Source organism: Eubalaena glacialis, chromosome 15 (genome assembly GCF_028564815.1).
Source record: "Eubalaena glacialis isolate mEubGla1 chromosome 15, mEubGla1.1.hap2.+ XY, whole genome shotgun sequence".
In the NCBI taxonomy this organism is placed as follows: domain Eukaryota; kingdom Metazoa; phylum Chordata; class Mammalia; order Artiodactyla; family Balaenidae; genus Eubalaena; species Eubalaena glacialis.
This window is the reverse complement of record NC_083730.1, coordinates 50,304,315-50,329,020: the sequence shown is the minus strand read 5'-3', so window position 1 is coordinate 50,329,020 and position 24,706 is coordinate 50,304,315. Positions and strand designations below refer to the sequence as shown.

Here is a 24,706-nt window from a genome sequence, read left to right as displayed (position 1 = left end):
ATGCAGGTAGTAAGTTGCCCAGTTGTCTGAGATGAATGCTAAGGTTGGGAAGGAGAAAAGAGACACGGGCTTAGGTTGTTTATACATTTTTTGATTAACACAGATTTTGGTCTTCTGTTGACTTCACTGTTTGGAAACACACATAATACATTGTTACCACACTAAAAAAATGAAAAAAGACAGTGTTTGGGAGTAATGTGTCTTTATGTTGGGTGCTCTCACATATCATAAAATAGTGGGTTGGTGAAGACTTCGGAAGGGTGGTGGGCATAGGTGTATATGCCAAATTAGAATTCTCTACAAATATTGACAATTTTAGGGCATTGGGAGCTGGAAGATTGCCCTTATGCAAAGATTTAATTGGTAAATTTATCTTACCTTATGACTTTAAGCCAAAAGCCAAGTGATGAAAATATGGAAATGTAAAGACTCATTTTTATATTAGATAGCAAATATTGGCTCCTACTATGTGCAACGGCATTGTGCCAAAGCATCACTCACTTCTGAATATATATTAGGATTTAGAAGTGGAATGTTTTTAAAATTTCTCCAAAATGTAAAGATTCTTCTTGGTTAAGTAGTTGACACTGTCCTGAAAAACATCAGCTACACAAATGGGTTTAAGAAAAATAATCGAGATTCATAGGTATTTGGGAAGATGAAATAGTTGTCAACAATTACAACCTTCATATTTTGAAATCAGTGCTTGCAACACTTACCTTTTAAATGGATAATCATGGAAAAATTAAATAACAGGCCATCTTTTTGTTTGAATAGAAAGATAGGATGAAAAGGACATGACTGATGTGGAAGTGAAAAAGCTAAATGCATTCATTTATTTTAATTAATTTAAAATCAGTCAAGTCTAGGATTATAAACTATTACATTTTTAGGTGAGTTTTTGAATACTACATTGCAAATAGATTTTTTTTTCAAGGTGGAAGTAAAAACACGACATAAAGCTGAGGCCAATTAGTCAACATCTTACCTGAAGCTGCTCTTTGTTCTCTTTTCTGCTCCACTCGTCCTGAAATAAGAAGTGGCAGATCAGTTGCAATGAGCAGCCATGAGACTATGATGTAACTAAGACGAAAGCCCAGTTTATGGTAATTTCCAGACACAGTCACTAGGTCAGCTGTGTCCAACATTCTTCTAGAGATGACTGGGCACAGAGAAAAGGGGTGAAAAATATTCTCAAATCAATTTACGAAAGTCAAAAATTAATGAGTATGCATTAAACATGCTTCTGGGTTTAAAAAATCTTGTTAGTAAGAGCCATTTACTCAACAATAAACCTACAAGGTGCAAATCCCCATAGAACAAACTGTTCTACGTGGGGGTAAACACCTGACTAAGATAAGACCATGGCCTCTTACAACCTACTTGGGAAGATAAAGGACAGACAATATAACATGAAATGAGATGTGTCCCCAAAGGGTATAAATGTTTAAAGATATGAGAGGATGAAACGATTATTTTAAGAAATAAAAGGGTGCCCATGAAGTTACGGAGAAATTAGTATTTGATTTGGACCTTGAGAGATACATGTGATTTGGGGAATTTGAAAAGGGGAGAGGATTGATTCTGGGCAAAAGAAATAGTAATGGGCTATGTAGGACAAGGCTATTTGAGCAAGAAGGGTCATGTTTAGGGCTTGCTTTAAAAACTTGAATGAGAGTAGCTTTCCATAGAAGGACGTATCCTAGAGCAGCGGTCCCCAACCTTTTTGGCACCAGGGACCGGTTTTGTGGAAGACAATTTTTCCACGGACGGGGGAGGGGAGGGATGGTTCAGGCAGTAATGCGAGCGATGGGGAGCGGCAGGTGAAGCCTTGCTCGCTCGCCCGCCACTCACCTCCTGCGGCCCGGTTCCAAAGGTCTGCGGCCGGGGAGTTGGGGACCCCTGTCCCAGAGGTTGGGCAAGAGGTAATTGGTTGAGTGTGACAGTGGGAGCAGAGAGGAGGGAAGTGAGGGGTGTAGGAGACCGTGGGAAGGCAGAACCTATAGGGCCCAGGAGTTTACAAAATGTGAAGTGCAAGGGAAGAGGAAAGGTCAAGATGAATGGCTGCTAGTTGACTTTGGGTGTGGTGATGCAATTTGGGGAAATGGTAAAATAGGGTGGGAGCATGGGAATGATGAGTTTAGTTTTAGACTTAATGAGTTTGAAGTGCTACCAGGAGATGGAGTTTGGGAGAGAGATGAAAACTGAAATTATAGATGCAGAAAATGTCCATCTTGAGAAGATGGCTGGAGCTGAGGGGGGAAATGGAAACATAAAGACAGACAGAACAGAGGGCTGGGCTGAAGACAGTGACGAAGAAAACAAAAATTCCACTCTTGTTTTGTGATGAAGGACGATGAGAAGACAGAAGGAGAAGCAGACCTCCACGGAGATCAAAAGAGCACAAAGCCATGTACCATAAATAAAGTTTTAAGAAGTATCAGGGGTGCCAACAGCATCCGATACCGCTGAGTTCACGTGGTTGTTGCTAGACTATGAGAGAGAATTTTTAGCAGGGAGGGGATAGTAAGAGGCTGTGAGGGTCTGAAGAGTAGTGGGCAATGAGGAAGATGAGGCTGAGGTGGAAATGACTTGTTCACGACATTTGCCAGCACAAACATGAATGAGATGAGGTAATAGTTTGGGCAGGAGTTCAGTCAGGGTTTCTGGGACACTTCAGCATGTTTACAGGCTTAGATCGGAAACGTTGCACCAGAGCAGTGGTGTGTGTAAACACCACAGTTGAGGTGAGAGCCTTGGTTTTGTCATGAGTAAGTGAGGGTCACCCTTCCAGCCATCACCTTCTTGTCATTTATCAACTTGTCACAGATGGAGCTAGTTACTGAGAGTTTATGGAAGCTGCATGTAAACTTTAAGTTTTTCTACCAGCCCTTCGTGTCTTTTAAAATCCTAGACTGTAAGGTGGAAAACGTATAATCCTTCCCTTGTGCAGCTGTCCAAAGTGTAGAATTCATTTAAGTGGCATCTTGATTAATCTCACATTCTATTCATTTGGGTGATTTCCAGAGGACTTGTTTGATGCAATTTATTTCAATGATACAAACAGATAAATGGCATGAGTGGTCCATTTAAAGGTTTCATTCATTACCAAGTATGATGGGGTACCTCCTCATTTAAGATTTTTATTGGGCAAGCCACTATGTACCTTTGATTATAAATTTTTATATACTAAGGGCCTCAAACACTTTCATGAATTTAAAAAAATGCTATTCAAGTCCTGAATTATTAAAAAAAATTATAAAAAAGATGTTTAAAAAACCCATCTTTTTGGAAAGTCTTTAACTTGTCTAAGAATGCATCATAAATCCTTCAAGTTGACAATGAATGTATTGAAGATTAATAACAGGGTGTGGTAGCCAGTCTCCAAGGTGACCCCAATGATCCTCGTCTTCCCTCCTCCTGGCATTTGTATCCTTGTGTTGTCTGCTCCCACACTGAATTAGACTGACTTGTGTAACCAGCAGGATTTTGCAGAAATAATCAAGTGTGACTTCCAAGGTTGGGCCTCAAAAAACATTGTGGCTTCCATTTTGTTGTCTCTCAGAGTACTTCCTCTGAGGGAAGCCAGATAACATGTTACGAGGACACCCAAGCAGCCCAAAGGAGAGACCCATGTGGCAAGGAATTGAGGCCTCCTGTCAACAGCCAATGAGGAACTGAGGCCTCTAGTCAACAGCCAATGGGAAATTGAGGCCTCCGTCAACAGCCAAAGAGGAACTGAGGCCTCCTGTCAACAGCCAATGAGGAACTGAGGCCTCTAGTCAACAGCCAATGGGAAATTGAGGCCTCCGTCAACAGCCAAAGAGGAACTGAGACCTCCTGTCAATAGCCAGTGAGGAACCAAGGGCTCCAGTCAACAACCAATGAGGAACTGAGGCCTCCTGCCTGCAGTCAGCATCAACTTGCCCGCACATGAGCAGCCCATTCTCTAGCGTCACTCAAACCTTCACATGGCCGCAGCTCTGGCTGTCTCCTTGACTGCAACTTCCTGCGAGACCCTGACCCAGAACAACCCAATCAGTCACTCCAGAGTTCCCCACAGAAACTGTGTGACGTGATAAATATTTACTGTTGTTTTCAGCTGCTAAGTTTTGGGTAAATTGTTATACAGTATATTACATAATTAATACTTATGGGATAATTTTATTATGAAAGTTTACGTTAATTTACTACTTAATAGAATATACCTACAGTGATGTTAGTTGTGGCAGATCAATCAGTCACCCTGACTTTCTCATCTGTACGGTGGGGATCAGAGCCTGCTTATCCCAAACGTTGTGAGGATTAAATAAGTCCATATGCAGAGCCAGCAAGAAATGGAGGAAACTAACACAAAATACTGGGGTTCGAGGTTTCAGAAGGGAGCGTGGAAGGCATTGCTGATAATGTTTTTTCACTGAGATCTCAAACAGTTCTCTGCCCTTGTGTTATATGAAAGGGCTCTGTAAACTGTGGACTGCTGTATAAATCTTCTGCATTAGTTTTATTATGCTGTTAGTTCTGTTATAGGAATCACTTAGATTTCTACTCTTAGTTACGTATAGTAAATTTCAAATGAGAAAGATAAAAACTGGATAAATAAGACAACCTTATATTGGTCAAGAGACACAGAGATTGCACTGCTTAACTGGAGGTAACCCTCTAGATTTCTTTTTTGGTCTCTTTATCTTGCTCTGTATGGGTGATTTTATCTCTCAGTGTTCACCTTCACAGAAAGAGACGATGTGAGACCTACATCTCCGGCTCCAAAATCTACCTAGGTGTTAGGTCTACTGGAAATCTCTATCTGTATTTTCTACTTCACAACGCAAGTCCTTAACTTAAACCATTCATTATATTCCTCTCCCAAACTGCTTGTCTTTAGTGCTATCCTCCTATCTGCTCAGGCACCCAAACATGAAACCTAACAACCATCAGCTCCTCCCTTTCACTCAACCTCAGACCACTACATTCTCTCTCTACAGGGCCTTTCAGATCTAACCTCTCCTTTCTCGTTGCCATTGTCCTGTTTCATAAATTTGATATTTCTTCCTGGGGTTATTTTCTACAGGCTCCTAACTGATTTCTTTGGTTTTAGCGATCGTTTTTCCATCCTTGCAGTCTGATCTCTGTTAAAGATGAAAATACACATTCCCTAATATGAAACTGATGACCCTGGAAGATTTGGCCATGACCTACCTTCTGCTACCACCCCTGAAGCACCATACGGAACACTTACCAACGATGTCAGGAATTGTACCTCCCCCTCCAACTCCCTGTGCATGACGTTTCTGCTTCTTGGAATGTCCTGTCCTGTCCTTTGGGCCTATCAAAACTCTATTCATCCTTCAGAGCTGAGCTCAGATGCTGGCCCTTCTGTGAAGCCTTCGGCTTTGTGCCACCTCCCCCAATGGTCCACTCCCTGCAGAATTAATCATCCTTCTTTCTATGCTCCTTTAGTCTTTTATTTGTACCTTTGCTACAGCACTAACTCCAGTGTTTGGTTTATAATCAATTGCGTGTTTATTTCCCCAGCTGGACTGTGGCCTCCTTTAGGGCAAGGGGTGTATCCTATGCCTCTCTGTCTCCTCACGCCTCACAGTGCCTGGAACACAAATGCTTGGGATTAAGTGGACACAGGGAGAGTTTTGTATCATCCCAACCCTCCTTCAAATGCTAAAGAACATGAAAGCTATTTTAGTGCTGCTAACATTGAGCTCAAGTACAACCAGGAACAGAGCTTTTACCAAGTATTTACATTACAGCTGACAACCTAGAAAGCTATTATATTAGGAAAGTGGGTGATAAAATAACAGAGGCTATCAGAATAATGAACACACATTTTGCTCTAGTTGTGCTTTATTGTAACACAGATTCTACTTTAAGAACAAAGCATTAAAGAATGGTTTGCATCTTACTCCTCTTTAAGCCTGGAGGTAGCACTCCACCTGTGAGGAAACAAAATGGACTATAATTTCATAAAAATGGGATTTGCAGGGTCCAACTTTTCTTCTGAGAAAATGTATTTAGTTGAACATTAAAATTCCACATCTCATGACTATTTATTTATATAAACTGAGTTCTGATATTTTTAAAAGCTATTTTAGACTTGGGGTTGATATGGTTTCATGGAGAAACATTCAATATATATCCACTTATAGCACATTTCAGTATTTCAGTACGGAAATAGTTCCTTAATCGAAGTGATTGTTTCTGATCTTTTAAAACCACAGGCACGTAAACGGCAATCCAAGATGTCTCACCAATAATGAGCAGGGTGTTTGTACCACAACTCAGTATCTTATGTCACTTCTAATGAAAAGAAAATTTTGTGCACACATATATATGTATTTATGTGTATACATATATACAAATAGTGGGTATACACATATGTGTGTGTAAATATATGCATATATACATACATATAATGCATTACATATATGTACATGTGATATATATCTTGTAATTTTACAATCAGACATAGTCTAATCTCCAAAATATACTCTCTCTTCTACCTGCTTCCATCATTGTGTAATAAAGTCTGTCATGGAATCTTATCAAGCTTCCCTCACTGCACTACCTATTTCTCAGTGCCAATTCTGAGTGTGCATTCAGTCACAGGCATTTTATCTGCCCTGCTCTGAGAGGTATTATTAATCTCATCCTGTTGCTAGGATACCTGAGAATGTTCATTTATGTCCGATGTTTCTTTGGCAAAATGCACTATGAAGATGGCATAGAATCATGACAAGGAAAATTACTGTGCACATGCTACTTATTTTTAAAAAGGCAGCGGGGGAGAGTAACATAACTACCAGATAATATAACGTGAACTCCCATGAATTTTTTTTAATACCGTTTGTTTCACCTAGACTTTAATGGAAAAGTGCTGGCAATATTTCTGGATAATGAGAATCTGTAGTACTTCTCTACTTCTGAGTTAACTAGGAAAAGTAGAAGGAGGTAGGGTTTTCATTCTGTTTACTTTATAGGGACTTAGAGAGGGCGGGGCTTTAAGATTTACTCACTTCAAATGCCTCAGTTACAGACGGGGTTACTAGGTTACAGTGCTAGCTGATTTGTAGAGCCAGCCTAACACCCAGGTCACCACTATGGCATGTTTAGCTATTTTAATGCAAGACTTAAAAGTAATCTTCAGAATGTGCATTTGAGTAATGGGAGAAAAAATGCCTTTATCAATATCTTAAAGAATTACTGTTGTTTTGGGTATTAGTATACCAAAGATTCCTGCTTATTGATTGTAATCAGAGAGAATATGAATTTTATATATTTTATATATTCACCTAAAGGCAAATAAAATTCACCTAAATGCAAGGTTTTTCTTAGTCAATCTCTTCCCACAGGAAACAGCATGATATAGTGAAATAAACATGGACTTTGGAGTTAGATGGAGTGACTTCCTGTCTTAACCACTGGTCCCTAGGAGCTATGTAACCCTGGGAACAAGGCATAGAGCATCTCCTCAATACATGTTCCTTTCTGTTGTCTCCTCTTCTCTCTCTAGTGCTTGTGTGTGTATGTGTGTGTGTGTGTGTACACAAGACATACATATACATAGTATCTGTTTATCTATATTTATCTATTGTATCTATCTCTACCTAACTCTTGTATTTCAACTGAAAACATAAACAATTTGAGTTTTACTTCCAATATTGTTTCCAAGTGGTATTAGCAGAGTGCTATTTTTATAATCATGCTAATAATAGTAGCTAATGCTTATTAAACAATATCTATGTGCTCATCACTGTAATCAGCATATTATATGTGTTAATTCATTTTATCTTCACAGTATTATGAGACTTTATAAACATTCTACCGATTTTCAGGTAAGAAAACTTGGTAGAAGTTTGGTAAATAACTTTGCCAAATCACTGAACTACTTAGTGGCAAATAAATAACGAGAGGATAAAAAATAGTTGGGGTGAAAGGTAGGGAGGAGTAAGGATTTGGATATCTATCCATAAGCCGTATATAATCAGTCCCTAGGTTTGGAGGGTTGCCTGAATAAATTATTTTGTTAAAATATTTCCATAGACTTTTAAAAAACTAGCTATTCATTATTTATCAAATTATTTGTTTGAATAAATGAACTGCTTATTTTAGCTGCTAAATACCTAATAATAATGTTTCAGGAGTAGAATGCTAAAAAGACCTTCAGATTTTGAACTTTTTTAGTAGTTTGGTATTTATTTAGTACCTACTATGAGTCGGGCACCCTAATAACACTTAAAAATTATTTACTTTAATTTTCACAACTAACTGAATCGATATTTTTAAAAGCTATTTTAGACTTGGGGTTGATATGGTTTCATGGAGAAACATTAAATATATATCCACTTATAGCACATTTCAGTACTTCAGTACGGAAGTAGTCCCTTAATCGAAGTGATTGTTTCTGATCTTTTAAAACCACAGACACATACATGGCAATCCAACGATGTCTCACCAATAATGAGCAGGGTGTTTGTATCACAAGTCAGTATCTTATGCCACTTCTAATGAAAAGAAAATTTTGTGCACACATATATATGTATTTATGTGTATACACATGTACAAATAGTGGGTATACACATATATATGTGTGTATATATATTCATATATCTACATATACATAATGCATTACATGTATGTACATGTGGTGTGTGTCCTGTGATTTTACAATCAGATACAGTCTAATCTCCAAAATATACCCTCTTCTACCTGCTTCCATCATTGTGTAATAAAGTCTGTCATGGAAGTCTGTCAAGCTTTCCTCACTGCACACCAATTTCTCAGTCGCCAATTCATGGAGTAGATGAAAATTACTTCCATTTTCCAGTGGAGAAAGGGGGCTCAGAAAATTCTCTGACATGGCACAAGGTCCCAGTTAGTGATTAGCAGGATTAGACTTTGAAGCTGAGATCTGTACCCTTTCTGAGCTTACTGGCTGCGGTGATTACAGGCAGGTCTGTAGAGTGGTAAAGAGCTCTTCCACTTAATCAACGTGGGACACTGGCGCATCATTTAACCTCTCTCAATTGTATTTATCTGGAAATAGGGATAATACTAGTTCCTACTTCACAGGGTCATTGTGAGGGTTAAACAAAATAATGTGTTTAATAATAATCCTAAATATTTTGAGTGCATAATGCAATCCCGTTTATAATGTTCTCACTTCAGTGCCTGGAAAATAGCAACACAGCGTATTGCCAGGTGCTTCTCTTTATGAATGTTCCATGTCAGGTGGTCCCTGGTAACATATGATACTTCTACATATTCTCAAGGTCAATGGCTTTGTTTACACAAATATTATAAAGTTTATTTTGAGAGTTTCTTCAGATTTTTACCATCACATCTCTTTCTTGCTTTCCCTTAGAATTTCTAATCGAGAAGTAGCTTTTCACTTTAGTGAATTCCTTTCCTCTCGTCGTAACTCTTTCCAAATACAAATTGGTTTGATAAAACACATTGATATGGCAAACCTCTCCCCAGTTATGAGCTCAGATGACATGATTTTAGAACCCAGCATGTGTGGTCCAAATCTCTACCCAAATTTTGTACTGACCAGCAGCTATGGAACTTTCAACAGTCTGATATGGTCTAAATAGAAAGGGAGAGCTTTTCTAGAAACCAGAGGACCTCATGACCAGAACTTATTCCTTGAAACAAATGGTAAGACCTTGAACAAGTAACTTGACATTTCCAAGATTCACAGGTCTCTTTAGTTAGATAGGTAAATACTATCTTTCAATAATACCAAAAGAAGTTGTACAAACAGGGATGTGAGAAGATTTTAAGTACCGTACTATAGGGCAGGAACAGAGACACCTAACTAAGCCACTGTAAAGACCAGCTAGTCTAAAACCAAAAAGGACCTATTATATAGCACAAGGAACTCTGATCAATATTATATAACAACCTAAATGGGAGAAGTTGAAAAAGAAGATATACATGTATATGTATAACTGAATCACTCTGCTGTACACCTGAAACTAACACAACATTGTTAATCAACTATACTCCAATATAAAATAAAAAGTTTAAAAAAATAGACTGTAGAAACTGCATAGTTTCTCTTTGGGCAATTGTACAAAAAGGCAGAGGAGTTTATTTTATTATTGATACCTGGATTTATGCTGATGCTGAAATGGCACTGGCCTCAGCAGACACTGTGATGAGCCTCTATGGCTGTGGACCCTCCCTGCCCTCCTGCACGTTTAGATAAACTCCACTTGCTCTTTTGTCCGTTTCTGTTTGCTGAGTTGATGTGTCACTAGGATGCTTAGGCAGACAGAGCCATTATGAGCACACTGCATGCTGTGAGCTCCAGACAGCGTATACTGAGCCACAGAAAACGGCCCTTCAGAAACGTATCGATACCGATAGATCTGGCCTCTGAGGTTGGCCATCTGCCCTGGCAGAGCTGATACTCCACCTGTGCCCCCTAGCCCTGGGGTCTGCCATCCGTCATCGCGTGTAAAAAGCCTGAGAAGAACTGAATGCTCAAAGATTTTTCCTGGGCTGACCCCTCTACAGAGAAATAGTAAAATCAGTAGGAGAAACAACAGTTTTATGTTCTCTTGGAAATTCTCAAGTATAGAATTTCTTCCGACTTAGATCCACCTGACAAAGCACATAATTAATATGACAAGCAACAGTTCCTTTCAGATTCCCAACATTGGCCTGGGTGAATTAAATCTTAGAGTAAACCTTTTGATATTCAGAACCTCATTCTGAAGCAGTCATTTGTTGGCAGAGAAGTTTTTTGGAAGACCTTTAGATGTTGAAGTCAGATTGGAAAAAAAATCCTATCAACCCAAACCCAGGTCTCAAATATCTCTGCAAAATGGGAATGCTAGTTTTACTAATATATGTTTCAGCTACTGACCAAAGCAGGGATGTGTGCATTTGTACTTTCCTTTGTGCAATAACGTGATCCCTGTACATTAGATGTGAATAATTATTCTTTTTTTTAAATAAATTTATTTATTTTATTTTATTTTATTTATTTTATTTTTGGCTGCGTTGGGACTTCGTTGCTGCACACAAGCTTTTTCTCTAGTTGCGGCGAGCGGGGGCTACTCCTCGTTGCGGTGCCCAGGCTTCTCGTTGTGGTGGCTTCTCTTGTTGTGGAGCACGGGCTCTAGGCGCACGGGCTTCAGTAGTTGTGGCACGTGGGCTCAGTATTTGTGGCTCACAGGGTCTAGAGCGCAGGCTCAGTAGTTGTAGCGCACAGGCTTAGTTGCTCCGCGGCATGTGGGATCTTCCCAGACCAGGGCTTGAACACGTGTCCCCTGCACTGGCAGGCAGATTCTCAACCACTGCGCCACCAGGGAAGCCCCGTGAATAATTATTCTTAAGTGACATAATATTCTAGGTGCCCTTGGAATCTTCATTATATAAAAGAAATAGGAATGAATTATTTTGCAAAATAAAGAATCTTTTCATAATATAATCATTCAGTCCTGTGCTAGAATAACAATGACCACGTTTTAAGAGGTGGAGTCAGTTTCCTTCCTACTGAACTCTCCAGGCCTTCGTAAATTGCTTAAGGAGTAGAATATGCTGGAAATGCCAGTTTCTAGGCCTTGAAAATCAGGCAGCTCTCACTTCCCGAGTCTTTTAATACTTGCTCTGAGAGAAGTCTGGCCATAATGTAAGAAAGACTACCCTGAGACCACCATACTGTGAGGAAGCTCAAGCGAGCCACACCTGGAGGCCCCGTGGAAAGTGAGCTTCCTGAATCATACATGACTGACAAGTAGCTGTTCCAGCCATCCCAACCCAGGTGCCAAACGTGTGTGAATGATGAGGCCATCCTGGAAGTGGATTTTGCATCTCCAGTTGCTTCAGCGAACACCATATGGATTAGACAAATTGCCCAGCTGAACCTTTTCCAAATTTCTAACCCACAAAACTGCAAGCAAAATAAATGTTTGTTTTATACCATTAAGTTTTGGCATACTTTGTTATACATCAAAAGATAATAAAAACAGCTCCTTTTTCTGTTTTCATAGTAAGAATATTTATTGATAAACCTATCAATATATACCAGTATATATTGATTTCTTTTTTCCCCTTAAAGCAGGGCTCACCTAGGTTCCTTCTTTCCTAAGATGGCTTGCTCAACTATACCTATAAATATGTTCTATTATCCAGCATTTTAGCATTTAAACTTATTCCTCTTCATGACACAGAATGAAACCTGTTATTATTGAGTGTGGTTAATTTATGTACAATCTATATAGGTTAATGTGTACTTTGGTTTAATAAAAGTATTACAATATTAGTCTATGTCCAGGTTATCAATCAAAAGTAAAGTGGAGACTTGCCAATTATGTAGCATTTCAGAACTTGTCAACTATCAAATGAGGCACCCGTTTGAAACAACATTTAAATATTCATCCAGGCTTCAAAAACTTTATCGCTGATGGTTGGAAATTATACAGAAACCCTCTGAACTGAAACACTGAAAAGATTCAACAGCCATTTCTGCTAAATAATTTAAAATTATCTTACTTTCCCTGGGTAGATTTACTTTTAAAGGATAAATTAGTAGAATCTATATTGAATTAAGAGCTTTGATATTATTTAGGGTTCATTTTCTGTATGAAGGCGACAAGGGGAAACATTTCATGAAGAAAGGTAATGATTTGAGTCCAGTCAGACACTATGCTTGTGAAGTTGGAGTTTGTTCACTTTAAATACAATTTATTTGGCTCATGGACACACAATCCAGCCCAGCTTTTCATCTGAAGGAAATGAGCACATTTCACTGCTCTCTCCTGTGTTCTTAATCATCTCCTCATTAGCCTGTGAAGAAAGCTGCTAGGGGCCAGAGGTGAGCTTCATTTTACTCTTTGAGATGTCAGCACCATTTTCATTCCCGCTAGCCCCAAGTTTTTCCTTTTTTATCTTTAAAAACTCTTCATCATACTTATCCTTTCCTTCACATTGACCTGCATCAAAGGTTTGGGCCTTAGACATGCAGGGAAGCTCTTATTTCACAGACTGAAGGAAGACGATGAAGAAAGTGTGCGTAGATTAGTGGCCATGGATTTACTGCTTTCAGGCTTTGCAGTGTACTTTGTGATCTTGTAAAACTATCCTCTGTAAACCTGGTTGACTACCCGAGTTTACTAGAAAAGTTGTTAATGATCTAGTCCATTTTATGTACAGGGGAAGAGGCTCACCAACACTTGGGACCTTCAGAGAAAGCAACGAGAGAGAAATGTTGTCAAGCCCCTATGACATGACGGGCAGAAAGCTCCGCATTTTACGTCTGCAACACTCTGTAAAGGGTAGACAAGAAACTCACGGCCAAGGGAAGGGCTGTGGAAAGCAGAGTCTGTTGACTGGCTCAATGGATGCGGCCTCCAGCAGGGGCTGGAAGTGGGTCTTTACCTAATAATAGAGACAGAAGAGGAGACGCTCCAGGAGGGAAGGGAAATAAATATCATCTGAACACCTAAGGCAATAAGTTATTTTCTGGCGAAATCTTCTATTGGTGTTCGGTGTGAGATGCTGATTTCGGAAAAAGCAAGCCAGGGCTGACACAGTGCAGAGGGGAGTGCCTTCTGAGGCAGCTTACCCAGAAAGACAGGAAGTGGAGCACCTCCCACTCCCCCAGCCCGGAGAGGGTGCAGGTGGACACAGGAAGGGGGTGAGAGCATGGAGGAGAGTCTTCTCACCGACTTCAGCCGCTGCAAGTTTAGATTTGCACAAGATTGAGAATCTGGCATTCCCAGGGGAGGGGAGTAACTTTCTCGCTTTGTTTACTATGGCAGACACAGCTGAGTGCCTCCCCTCCAGTCACTGCTCCTCTTGTTCCATGCTGGTACCCGACCCTCCAATCACATGGATGACATGGATGAAACATGACTGACATAAACTCACCATCGTGGTCCCACTCCCCTTTCTTTAGATGGTCATTTGACATTTCTGGCCAATGACATGTCAGATGGATTCTGTTGAAGAATTTCACTGAAAGGTTTCCCATGCCAATAAAAAACAACAGATGGGAGAAAACACCTTCTTTTCTTTTTTTTCTTTTTTAACATCTTTATTGGAGTATAATTGCTTTACAATGGTGTGTTAGTTTCTGCTTTATAACAAAGTGAATCAGTTATACATATACATATATCCCCATATCTCTTCCCTCTTGCATCTCCCTCCCACCCTCCCTATCCCACCCCTCTAGGGGGTCAAAAAGCACTGCGCTGATGTCCCTGTGCTATGCGGCTGCTTCCCACTAGCTATCTATTTTACGTTTGGTAGTGTATATATGCCCATGCCACTCTCCCACTTCGTCCCAGCTTACCCTTCCCCCTCCCCGTGTCCTCAACTCCATTTTCTAGTAGGTCTGTGTCTTTATTCCTGTCTTGCCCCTAGGTTCTTCATGACCATTTTTTTTTTCTTAGATTCCATATATATGTGTTAGCATACGGTATTTGTTTTTCTCTTTCTGATTTACTTCACTCTGTATGACAGACTCTAACTCCATCCACCTCACTACAAATAACTCAATTTCATTTCTTTTTATGGCTGAGTAATATTCCATTGTATATATGTGCCACATCTTCTTTATCCATTCATCTGTTGATGGACACTTAGGTTGCTTCCATGTCCGGGCTATTGTAAATAGAGCTGCAATGAACATTGTGGTACATGACTCTTTTTGAATTATGGTTTTCTCAGGGTATATGCCCAGTAGTGGGATTGCTGGGTCATATGGTAGTTCTATTTTTAGTTTTTTAAGGAACCTCCATACTGTTCTCCATACTAGCTGTATCAATTTACATTCCCACCAACAGTGCAAGAGGGTTCCCTTTTCTCCACACGCTCTCCAGCATTTATTGTATGTAGATTTTTGATGATGGTCATTCTGACTGGTGTGAGATGATACCTCATTGTAGTTTTGATTTGCATTTCTCTAATGATTAATGATGTTGAGCATTCTTTCATGTGTTTGTTGGCAATCTGTATATCTTCTTTGGAGAAATGTCTATTTAGGTCTTCTGCCCATTTTTGGATTGGGTTGTTTGTTTTTTTGATATTGAGCTGCATGAGCTACTTGTAAATTTTGGAGATTAATCCTTTGTCAGTTGCTTCATTTGCAAATATTTTCTCCCATTCTGAGGGTTGTCTTTTGGTCTTGTTTATGGTTTCCTTTGCTGTGCAAAAGCTTTTAAGTTTCATTAGGTCCCATTTGTTTATTTTTGTTTTTATTTCCATTTCTCTAGGAGGTGGGTCAAAAAGGATCTTGAAAAAAAAAAAAAAGGATCTTGCTGTGATTTATGTCATAGAGTGTTCTGCTTATGTTTTCCTCTAAGAGTTTGATAGTGTCTGGCCTTACATTTAGGTCTTTAATCCATTTTGAGTTTATTTACCTTCTTTTCTTTCGGTGGATGTTGTCACATGTAGGTATGATGCCTGGAACAGGAGAAGAACACCACACACTGCAGGGATGACTGAAGGGAACAGACCCCAGGAGGACGTCCCTAAGGCTCTGAATTCATGTACGATGGAACCACCCCACCCTGAGATTTCTTGTTATGGGTTATTTAACCTTTTAATGTTTAAGTGACAGTTTTTAGTTACTTGCAGCTGAAAGCATTGTGTATATTGTACACAGGTCAACAACAAAACAGTATTCTATGCAAAATAAACTGGGAATGCAAAATAATTATTTCGCTACATCTTCTATGCTAAAAGAACTAGAAATAAAACCTGAAGGAAAGGAAAGAGGACTGCCTTTCAGAGAGCCCCAGGAATTGTGGGGGTGAGACTACTCCCCGGCTATAAGGGCTACACTTTAGAGGGTCCGGTCTTGTGCTCTTCCAGACACGTCACTTCACAGAGGGTGAGAAGGACCAAAATGTTTGCCCATGGAGTCCATGCCTTACCTGGACCGTGCACTGGGTACCTGGGATGCCAGACTTCCCTGGCCAAACATCCCCGAGGCCCTGCAGGGTCGTATGGGCTTTCTCCCCAGATCAGAACTCTAGAAGGGGAGACCATATTGCACCACTGGTACAAGGCTTGTAGAGGGGTATTCAAAGGATGCCTGGGGCTTGGATGTGTGTGCAGACTGGTCCCAGTGCATGTGAGTGAGGCCCCTCATGATGCTGGAAGGGCTGTGATGGAGGGCTGTGATGAAGGTAGAAAGAAAAGGGGGTTATATCGGTTCTCCTGCCCCAGACCCAGCAATTACAGGGCAGGTCTGTCATGACACAAACACTGAGGGTAGCTCCTGTAAGAATGCATGGAAATGATGGGCTCATAAACAGTGTCTCAGTGATTTCTCATAACACTGCAAGGGAAGGAAGTGGGAGGTATTTTATCCACAGATGATAAATGAGAAAACAACAAAGTCTCAGAGAGGTGAACTCGCTGAAGATTACCCAGTAAGTGTTAGAATCTGGATCTGAATCCAGGACTTTCGAAGATCATACTGGTTACGGCATATGCTCTCTCAGATTTTTCTGTGATGTTGGTTTAATTCCTATACAAAACTGAAAGACACAGATGTTTTAAATTATCCTTTTTATTTGTGCAGTCTCCAGTTTCCTATCTCAAAAACTCTTAGCAATGTTTACTCTAAGTGGGTAGAATACAAATAAATGAAATTCAATCAAATTTCTTTATAAATGAATCATTGTTAAATTTATCTATTAAAAAAATGAAAACATTATACTGGTATAAAGTAAACAAAGTGGGACAGGGTAAGCCTTTCCTTCTCACATGGTATTACAGGATAGAGATGATCCACTTTCATTTGTATAAAATGTTCTCTGAAGTTTTTTGGAAATGGGTCAAATCTATTCTTTTCCCTTTGTTGTGCAAAATATGTAAGTTTTATTTTCCATAAAATTATCTGAACTGGTTGCTTACATAGCCCCAATCTGTCACTTTGATTTTAAATTCCCCAATTCACTATTTGCTACAGACTTCTGAAAAAAGTTACAAGGTGATTTGCATTTTTTTTTTTTTTGGTAAATTTCAGGTTTTTATCTTCCAGTTGAACCAACTGTATTTAAATCTGGCTGAGGGCAGTGGAGGGGAGGCCCGGAGGGTTGTAGACCTTTGTAATATTACTTTCATCCTTTCATCTTTCCTGGGGTAGCTCTGGAAGGGGAGATGTCATTTCCACATGTGTACGACTCACTTATACTCTCAAACACATAAGAGATTTCTCTCAGAATACTGAATATCTATAGAAAACACTTTGATGATTTTTTTCAACTGTGTTGTGACACTGCCAAATATTTGGGGGAAAAAAAATCAAGCCTGAGCATTAATAGGCAGGCTGACATCAGTTCTAAAGAAACTGGTAGGAAATCCTGGAAAAGTGATAATACATATACATATAGAAAAGAGTCATTTCAAAAAGATGAGGAAGATGTTACAAAATCCAGATCACACACTTGCAATAGCTCAGCCTTAAAGTGAAAAAAAAAGCAGGTTGTGAACTCTGCCATCATTTCCATGGACTCAGCCTGAGGCAGCCAGGTTGCTGTGTCTGGCTCCCAACAATATCCACCCATCCGATGCCACCAGGATTATTAACACAGTCACCGCACTCTGTTTCCTGAGATTCAGAGAGGGGACATTTTTGTGGTGGAAAGTACTATTTGGGCTTTAAACAAAATGGCAAGGCTAGCTTCAACTCAAGATCGTTCAAAACCTAGATTTTGTTCTTGGTGTCCAAATGATGCCCCCATGGATGGGTGAACTATTCATCTAAAGAATGCGGTTGGTGCATGTTTTTATTTTTTGCCTTTTCAGAAATATTTCACAGAATTGCATATGACACCACAAACATTTGAAAGAAGCATGGAACATAGAGGTTTCTTCTGTTCAGCTGATTGTGCCTCTGGTGATCAAGTGCACTTTCATTCTCTGGCTGGTCTCCAGAGACTTTCACTTAATCCCATATTCGATAGGACACTGCTTGGGGTGAAGTTGGCACTCATGGATACATGTTCACCCGACAATGCTCACACAATTTGAAATAGATTGCCAGCAGCGCAGGGCAGGAGGAGAAGAGGCCAGACCTGCTGGGCTATTTGTCATCTCAAACATTTCAAGCATTGCACACCACCTCCTTAGCAGGACACATGGGGTATGTGTCCCCTGGCAAGATGTTTAGTTTTGGTGCACACAATAAGGGCTGTAATATATTAACCCAAGGGGAGAGAAAAGAGATCGACCACCTGGAGCTTTTCTTTCTGTGTTTAAGTGACAGAAAAGTCTTCAATAAGCATCTTAATATTTCAACCTTAAGGTTGAATAATTCCATGGAACAGAATTAAAATACATGCATTTTAAGGAAATTTGCTGAGTGAAGTATACCGCACAGCCAGCTACATTTGGTCGGACTTTAGTCTGCTTTCAAAGGAATATAAGGGCCTTTGGGATATTTTCTCCCAATTCTGGAAAACCAAAAATTTTATTTTTGTCATTCTGGTATCTTTCATAACCATTGTGTGAAAATAAATATGCATTGAAAATACTAATGTAACAAGAAAGTGTGTTTGCTATTAAAAACAAAACAAACAAAAACAAACAAACAAACAAAAAAACAAATGGCAGCCACTTTTTGCCTTCTAGGGGAGTGGCAGAATGCCATCGCTAGGGAAACTGTTCTTTAGGAAAATTCCCTGGTGCCTTAAAAACCCACTTTGGTTATGAAAGTGAGATTCCTGGGATAGTTTAGCTGAGAGAGTGTGCAGAAAAGGAAGGGTGGATTTTTCTGTATAATAAAATAAGAGGAATTGTGGAGCTATTCATTAATTTTTTTGAGAGGTTAAATAACTCTGAAAAAAGTAAGGGGAAAAATGGTCTAAAAAGGGAGGGGCTGGGTTCAGGTTTATATATATGAATATGGGGGTCGGTTAGAACCGAAGGAAAGATACAACCAATAAGAAATTCCCTTTTTAGGAAATGGCCAACACACGTTTGCAACCGCAATAACTACTTTCAATGTAAGTTGTTTCCAGTTCTATAATGTGCTGGACACTATTCTCTGAACCTCCCAAATCAACGAAAGTTGGTTAGGCATGATAGTGTGGCAAAAGGTTCTGGACTGATATACTGCAGAGCATTTGGTTCTAGGAGATAAAACATGGAGTAGGAGCATAGGCAGAAAATGGCATAGCTGATGAGCAGAAGAAATGATAAACCCACTGGGGCGGACGGAGGACACTGGACTTTACAGGGGATGCGGGAAGAGTCTGCGTATTTGGTTATCAAAAGAATGGTCGACTCAGGAACGGTAGAAGAATTTTGAATCTGGGCAACGAAATCAAAAGGTTAAAAACTATAAGACGGCTTCCCTGGTGGCGCAGTGGTTGAGAGTCTGCCTGCCAATGCAGGGGACACGGGTTCGAGCCCTGGTCTGGGAAGATCCCACATGCCGCGGAGCAACTAGGCCCGTGAGCCACAACTACTGAGCCTGCATTCTAGAGCCCGTGAGCCACAACTACTGAGCCTGCGCGTCTGGAGCTTGTGCTCCGCAACAAGAGAGGCCGCGACAGTGAGAGGCCCGCGCACCGCGATGAAGAGTGGCCCCCGCTTGCCACAACTAGAGAAAGCCCTCGCACAGAAACGAAGACCCAACACAGCCAAACATAAATAATATATAAATAAATAAATAAATAAATAAATTTAAAATATTGAACTCACCATCTAAAAAAAAATAATAATAACTATAAGAAAAAACCCCCCAGCATATACAGAATGGATAACACTGTAGAGCACAGGGAACTATATTCAGTATCCTGTGATAAACCATAAGGGAAAAGAAAATGAAAAAGAATATATATATGTATAAGTGAGTCGCTTTGTTGTATGGCAGAAATTAACACAAATTGTAAATCAACTATACTTCAATAAAATTTAAAAATAAAGGAAAAGAGTACAGTGTAAGACTGCTTTTACTGATTTGCATGTTTTGAATATTAATTGTTAGGCATTAACAAGTAAAGGGAGGGCCTGCATTTGGATCCTTATTCTTCTACTTAAAAGTTACAAGATCTAGGCCAATTGCTTTCCCCTATGTATTTCCAGCTCCTCATGTTCAAGATAGAAGCAATAATACTAAACTACTGAATATTAGGGTTATTATAAAAATGAGAAGAAAAATTGAATATCATGTTCTCAATAAATGAGGGCTCTAAATTAACAACTTTCAAACCACAGTAAAATAAAAATCAATATGATTCCGTAAACCTGGCAGGATCCCACTATCCCCAAGATGCCTAAATTATTCACATATCTCCTACATTCATTATTTAATGAAGTGTCTTAACTAGTTGGTGATATTTTACATACAATTTCATGTAAATCTAGTTGTCTTTTTTCATTAATGATGTCTCATTATATATTCTAAATTATTTGAATTTCATATGTATATTTATTTGGTTATTAAAAACAATTAAAGTCATTTCTAAAAAGATTAACTAAATAGGTCTCATTAAACTTTGTAAATATCATGACTTCCAGGAAATCACCATGTTCAGTAAATATCTTCAAGTCTTGCTAATGATTACTCTAATGAAGCCTTACATTTCTGTAGTGGTTTCTCTTTCATGTGTATGATCTCATTTGATCTTGATGCCTCTGATTTTTGCTGTTATTGTCAAGACCAAATTTTCTATGTTCGAAACTTTAAATTCAAGTAGTATGATCCAATTTTCTAATTGCCTCTTGAAGGTAAAGTGGTACCATTTATCACTGCACCACCCGATCGATATTTTCATCATTCAACCAAAGTTACAAATTCATATACTCACCTATGGGAATGTCTCTATTTGCTTATTTGGCTGGCAAACTATACTGACATCTTACCACTACAGACTTTTTTTTGAAATCCATTCAGTTCATTTTTGTTTAGGAGATTAAGCATTTCTTTGGAGAGCAAAATACCTAGATCAAAATTGACACTGCATTAAATTTACAGAGTGATGCTTTCTGGTTTGGTAGTTATGCTTTAATAATATTTTGTGGCAGTAACAACATACCACTACCTGACATTTTCCTCCTCTTTAGAAATTTACAAAGGAAGAAAGAAAGAAAGAAAACTAAAAGAAAACTAAAAAGCCTTCTTGTAACAGGGTCAAGGAACTCAACTACTAAATTCTGTCAATTTCAAAGCAGGGCTAGTACCCCACATATTTCTTTTCCATTTATCTATTTTTATGAAAAAGTGGACTGTTTTGAGTGTTTCTAGTCCTACACCCTATCTCCATTTTTCTATAGGCCCTATGCACCCCTCTGTAAAAGTAGAATTTAAAAAGGAGTAGTTACAGTGAGCTTTAGAGTGTTAAATCTAATATATGTAGATTGACAGGCCACTTGATTATTTTGGGAATATCTATCCAGTTTTTAGTTTATTAAGCCCCTCTGCCCCTCAAGCATTTTATTGCAGCAACACTAGGGCATGATCTGAAACTCAAAGCAGATTATTTTTATAATCTGTGAGAAAACAAGCAAGTTATAACTATTGCATATTATATTACTTTGGGGACTCTAAAAATGATTCATTTTCCCTCTCTTCCATGCATAGAAGACTCTCATAAATGATTCCTTCTCCAACTTTTCCTGCCTGTTCCTCTCTCTCCCTCAACTTCAATCATGCCCCTGTAAGGAACAATAATCAAGTGATGATAAGATTCCATAGGCAAAAAAAAAAAAAAAAAAAGACAATACAAATATTTTGTGGAAATTAATCTGGAGAAAATAAGAGGAATAAAAAGAGGCAAGGATAATTTCTTTATGAAATACATTTTCAATCATTTACTCCTAAAAGTGGTTTTTGACCATTGAACAAACATGCCAGTCACACCATATGAAACATTATTTTCTCTTATTAAAAGTGAAAAATTGTTTAAAAACTTAGTCTAAAGATATTCTGCTCCTTTTAGATCTACAAATGAATACTGTGTGTAAATTAGTGCCACTTCCCTATAGTCTGTCACTTTAAACCCTCTCTTATCATGGCCTTAACACCTCTGTTCTCTTGCCTTTCTGTTTAACTACCTGGTAAAAACCACATTCTAGGATCAATCCAACTCTCTACCTTTTCACTTGACTGATAACTGAAGACACATCAAATACTCAAATATGCACATTTCACAAGTAAGATACCTACTTTCACAAGCACACAACCACAAATTCATGGTATCCAACCCAAATCGGCTGTCAGGGGGCCTGGAAATTCTTCTTGGTTTCTTTAGTCAGTTCTTTTTCTTATCCTTCATTATGGGCATTTCATACCTGCTCCTTTATCCAAAGATAAAAAGCATCACCCTATTTCTTACTTTGCAGATTAAAATCGTCATCATTACATGGGTTTCCCAAAGTTCTGCAACACACCTGCAACCGTGCAATTCTCATTCTCTTTGTCATGATGGACGAAGTAGCCCTTCCCTCTTCAAGGCTGTTCTTGATCCCATACCCTCCAGGGTCCCCAGATTATTTTCTTCCTCTCTTATTTGTCTCCCATTAGATCCTCGCTGTCAGTATTTTAATGTGATGAAGTAGCCACTTTATAACAAAACAAATCAAATTCCCTCTACCCTTCTTTTCATTCCGGCTCCTCTTCTCTCTCCCACCTCTTTCACAGCCAGGATTTGTGAGCTGCCCATGTTCACTGCCTCTACTTCCTCACTTCCCATTCAGTCCTCAACTCACTATAACTGTCTTCTGTTTCCACTACTCCAAAGACTCTTTTCTTGCCTAAATCATCAAAAATCTCCTTTTAGGTATATCCAGTGGAAAGATTTTCAGTCTTGATTTTATTTCATCTCTGACATTTCTGACATCTCCAACATTTATTACCGGTGTCCACTTCTGTTTCCTTTTGTTCACATGGTATCATTTTCTTTTGGTTTTCCTTTTCTCTGATAAATCCTTCTCAGTCTTTTGTCATGTTCTTATTTTGCTCATCCTCTAAATGGTGGGTTCTTAGGGTTCTTACCTCTTTTATTCTCATTTTAAATTCTTTCCCTGGACAACCATATCCATTCCCATTTCTTTTAATATCTTTTAAATGTCACTGAATCTCAAATCTATATCCTTAGCAAAACTGTCAGCTCCATTTATCTACTGAACATCTCCATTTAGATGTTCTAAAACCTCTAAAAGTCAACATACAGTTACTGTGTTCTGCATCTCAGTAGATGGAAACAATATTCACCCAGCTGCCTAAGCCAGAAAAAGAGGAGTTATCTCAGTCTTCCATTGAAGGCCTTTGTGGAGTAAATTCTCTCAGTCTTTATATGCCTGAAAATATATTTATTTTTAAAATTTTATATTCATTTTTAATTTATTATATATTATTATTTTATATATATTTAAACTATCTAAAATGATAGTTTAGCTGAGGATAGAGTCCTAGGATAAAAGTTATATTTTCACAACACTTTGAAGAGACTAATTCATTGTCTTCTAACACCCATTGCTGCTGAAGATGGATACTGTCAGTTTAAATAACATTCCTTTCTCTTTTGTCATGACTAATTTTATTCTTGAGGCCCCTGGCTTACTTGCTAAGGCTGCAACTCTGGGGCAGTTTCCAGGTTCCTCTAGGTCCCTTTCACAAACATGGCCGTAATTTCATATTTTTGTTTGCATGGGGCCTCGTAGCTTGGATTGTTCTTCAAATGTGGACATGAGAATGATATCAGCTTTAGCTCCTGTTCACATTTCTTACTTTTAATTACTCTTTGATTCTGGCATATAATGGTTTTCCATTGTTTCATGCTAAACTTGAAAGCTTTTCTTGTATTTTATTTGATATTTTTTGTGTTTGGAGTTGGAGAGAAAAATTTTTTTTACATCAGATCAGTTGCCAAATTGACTGGGAATCCTTGCTTACTTTTATTACTTAGTTTTATCCTCCAGTAGATTGTAAGCTCTTGATGTCAGGACAGCCTAATTGTACAGTTCTGTAAGGGCTAAGTGAATATTTGCCAAATGAGCAAATGAATGAATATGAGTTAACTAATTTGTGGAATTGGGACCTTTATTTATTGAGAACTCTTTCACCACCGGTCTTCTCATCATAATATGTGAGGGCTCATTGTTTTTTAATTTTTTTTTTTACTTATTTATTTTTGGCTGCCTTGGGTCTTCCTTGCTGCGCGCGGACTTTCTCTAGTTGCAGCGAGCGGTGGCTACTCTTCATTGCGGTGCATAGGCTTCTCATTGCGGTGGCTTCTCTTGTTGTAGAGCATGGGCTCTAGGCACATGGGCTTCAGTAGCTGTGGCTCACGGGCTCTAGAGCACAGGCTCAGTTATGCTCTCTAATATGCCTTGCAGTCCCCTAATATATCTTTACAGTTCGAAGAAGCAATGATTCCACAGAGTCTTGTCTCCATTTATCTGGCTCGATATGTTTGTGAGACAATTGCAAGCACTTCTAAGCATTTCTTTAATAAGTCCTTCACATGGAAAAATAAGAAAATATGTAACTTTTTAAAAACCAGAATGACAGATTAGGAGTTTGGGGTTAACATATATACACTACTATATATAAAATAGATAAACAATAAGGACCTACTGTATCACACAGGATACTCATTATCTTGTAATAACCAATAATGGAAAAGAATCTGAAAAAGAATATATATATATGTATAACTGAATCACTTTGCTGTACACTTGAAACTAACACATGTAAATTAACTATACTTCAGTAAAA

The 24,706-nt window shown here is 38.8% G+C and overlaps 1 protein-coding gene across 2 annotated transcripts in view; it reads right to left on the bottom strand.

Annotated features, from left to right (window-relative positions):
- CHST9 (carbohydrate sulfotransferase 9) overlaps positions 1-24,706 on the bottom strand; it is a 202,526-nt gene that overhangs the window by 126,084 nt on the left and 51,736 nt on the right. For both annotated transcript variants that reach the window (XM_061169365.1, XM_061169364.1), the window contains exon 2: positions 989-1,027. In XM_061169365.1, coding sequence (XP_061025348.1) covers positions 989-1,027 — 39 coding nt within the window. The remainder of the gene's footprint in view (positions 1-988; positions 1,028-24,706) is intronic.